The 3,408-nt window shown below is 34.7% G+C and overlaps 1 protein-coding gene across 1 annotated transcript; it reads right to left on the reverse strand.

Moving 5' to 3' along the window:
- Positions 1-303: 303 nt before the first annotated feature.
- On the reverse strand, positions 304-3,102 carry LOC107057934 (probable leucine-rich repeat receptor-like protein kinase At2g33170). Its single transcript, XM_015303083.1, has one exon. The coding sequence runs from the start codon at positions 3,100-3,102 to the stop codon at positions 304-306; it is 2,799 nt and encodes a 932-aa protein (XP_015158569.1).
- Positions 3,103-3,408: the final 306 nt, after the last annotated feature.

Consider the following 3,408-nt stretch of genomic DNA (forward strand, 5'->3'; position numbering starts at 1 on the left):
TAGATTCGTATTTTTAATCATACCAACAATTGAAGTTTGATTTTCTGGATAATACTGAGCAGAATATATTAATATATTACTAAAAGCAATGTCTCACAACTCTGTGATTGAAAGAAGAAAATTGAAACTATGAAAGAAAATACAACATTGTTTGAACATCTTAAGAAACATTCATTTGAGGAAGTTATTAAGACATAAAAGTCTACATATTTAAACACAAAATGAAACAACATGATTGCTAACACTAGAAATGTAAGCACACAAACAAACTTTTGATGATAACAATATCCTTAATCATATCTCTCAACATACTGGTAACTTTGCAAGCAACATTTCCCAGCTACGGTCTAGAAAACGAAAATAAGCATGTCTCCATGATCTCTTGAAAAGCAATGAACCACAAACACCCCAAAAGCTTAGTGCGAATCCAATAGCCATTGAAATGTAAAACCAATCCACTTCATCTTTGTCACTCTCATCATCTTCATACTTGTGATTTGGAATATTGCCATCTGAACTGCAGTTCACCAAGAGCGGGAGCCCACAGAGCTTGTTTCCTTGAAAACTCGTGGGATCAAAGCTTTGAAGTTGAGTACTCAATGGTATCATACCTGACAAATTGTTATCAGATAGATTCAAGTAGCTCAAAGTAGACAAACTCGAAAAACTTTGTGGGATTTGACCGTAAAGTTGGTTTTCTGAAAGATCAACAGATTCCAAGACTTTCATGTCACCAATGTCATTTGGAATCCTTCCAGTTAGGTTATTTTTGGAAAGATTAAATGATCTTAATCCTGCAAGACGTGTTAGACTTATAGGAATATCTCCAGAAAGATTATTGCTAGACATATCCATACTTGTAAACAACGCCAAAATTGTGTCATACTGGTACATATTGCCTTTAGTTGTCACCATTGCACTCTCTATCAAAGTTCCATAATAAAAGGAATAATTTAACTCAAAATCATCTTCCAGTACTTTCTTTTTTCCTTTGATCATTGCACTGAAATTGCCAATACACCTTGGTATGATTCCAACAAATGTATTGTTTGCAAGGTCTAAGATCTGAAGATCTTTGAGGTGACATAGTTCTTTAGGCAATTCACCATCGAATTTATTGGACCGAAGGATAAGAACTATCAAGGTTGTAAACCTCATTCCCAACCAAGATGGTAATTTTCCAAAAAACTCATTCTCAGCTAAATCTATTTTATGCAGTTTTGAGCAGTTTTCCAAGGATGAAGGAAACGGACCGTTAAGTCTATTTCTTCGGAAGTCTAAGCATAACAAATTACTCAAAACCTCGATAGATCTTGGTAAGCTTCCAATCAAATTATTGTCCCTCAAGATTAAAACTTTCAACTCTGGCCAATTCATCCAACAATCAGGAATTTCTTCTGATAAATCATTTCCCCCGAGATTTAAGATCTCCAATTTGTAAGATCCATTCTTTGCTTCACACAAAAAATTCGATAAACCTTTGGAAAAAGAATTGTTTGAGAGATCTAGCTCAGTTACAATGGTTGAAATCAAGGGCAATGGTCCACTAAAATTGTTGGAACCAAAGCACATTGTCCAAGGACCTCCATGTCCATCCGTCCACGAAGGTGTCGAGATGATTGGAACCTCACCAACAAATTGGTTGTGAGAAATATTGAGAAATTCAATTTGAGAAGACAATTTCCAAAACCAAGTTGGAACCTCACCTTGTATTCCACCATCTGATATGTCAACATTTGCTATCTGCTTTTGAGTTCGGAGCCACATTGGAAACAACGGGCCTATATTCCAGCCGCCTATTTCAATATCTATGACTTGAAAAGGTGGAATCCAATTCCGACTCACTTTTAAAGTCAGATTATTTCTAGATGCATAGAAGGTTTGTAAATGTGTTAATTTAGAGAAATGACTTTCTGTTACAACACCTTCCAACCTATTGTTAGAGATGGAAAAGACTTCTAGCATTGAAAGTTGGCCAACACTTTCCGGAAGAGCTCCTGTGAGTTTATTATCATCTAGTCTCAAAAATGTTAAAGAAGTATTTCCCAATCCCACTGAAAGGAAATTACTCTTAACATTGAATAATTCAGATATATCTCCCTCAAATTGATTTCCTGTGAGATCAAGTTGTTCTAATTTCCCTAACTTTCCAATTACATTCGGTAACTTTCCAGAAAGCATATTACCAGAAAGGTCAATAATAGTTATTGAGCTCAAATTTGAAATCAGACTTGAAACTGTTCCCTCAAGATGATTTCCACCAAGGAAAAGTGATTCTAGATCTTTGCATCCATAGAGCCAATTTGGTATAGTGGAGTTGAGGTTATTGAAAGAAAGATCAAGATATTTAAGTTTTGTTATGTTTCCGCTCTTACTCTGTATCGCACCTTCAATGCCACTACCATAGAGCACAACATGTTCAAGATTATTCAAATCAAACAACCATTTAGGTAAACGACAGTTGAAACGATTTCCAGAAGCCTCGAAGGTTGTGAAAGAAGTCAAGTTAACTGGACCATCAGGAAACGGGCCAGTAAAATTACAGCCACTCAGGTCAAGAGAAACAAGATTGGGGAGGTTGAAAACCCATTTCGGAACAGAAGAATTTAAGTTGTAATTCCCAGAAAGATCGAGAGATTTGAGTGAAGAAATTTTTTTATGATCAAGTAGAGGTGTTATATGATGAAGACTACAATTGTATAAATGAAGATAAACAAGAGAAGGAAGCATGTTAATAACCTGTAGCCATTCATTAGCTTTGCTAAGATCAACACTTTCTATCTCCAGGTTCTCAAGACTCGAAAGACTTGTTAACCACTCTAGGTTATTGATCCTTAGATATCTCGAATCAAACATATCAACATAAATGCTTAGCTCAATCACATGACGAGTGAGATTGTTGCACACCACCCCTTCCCATTCACAACAATCTTTTCCGACAACCCAAGAAGAGAGAATATTCGAGGGATCATATACTTCTTTCTTCAAGATCTCCAACGCTCGTTGCTCATTTTCTCTGCAAATCCCTACACAAACAACAAACTTGGTATTTGTCAAAATAAAAAACAAGAGAACCCATAGTGTTATTGTTAACACTTTCATGGTGTGTAATGTTTTAGACTAGCAAGTGAAAAGTATTTGCTTATATTTTTCACTAGGCTAAGCAATATGTATTTATAGTTATCAAGAAGATGCATCTAGATTTTTTTTTCTTTGAAATTGTTTATATTAATTAAGTCAACAAGTCTTCTCTACAACTTTATCAATTTTTCACGTTGATGAAGTTGTATTTTTTAGTCAAAAACATAAAAATTCTACAAGTTGTGAAAACTATAAAAAAAAAAAAAAAAAAAAAATCCAATTCGCATATTATTTTACCAAATGAGCAAATCATAGTTCAAAAATAAG

This window comes from Solanum tuberosum, unplaced genomic scaffold (assembly GCF_000226075.1).
Source record: "Solanum tuberosum cultivar DM 1-3 516 R44 unplaced genomic scaffold, SolTub_3.0 scf00394, whole genome shotgun sequence".
Taxonomy (NCBI): domain Eukaryota; kingdom Viridiplantae; phylum Streptophyta; class Magnoliopsida; order Solanales; family Solanaceae; genus Solanum; species Solanum tuberosum.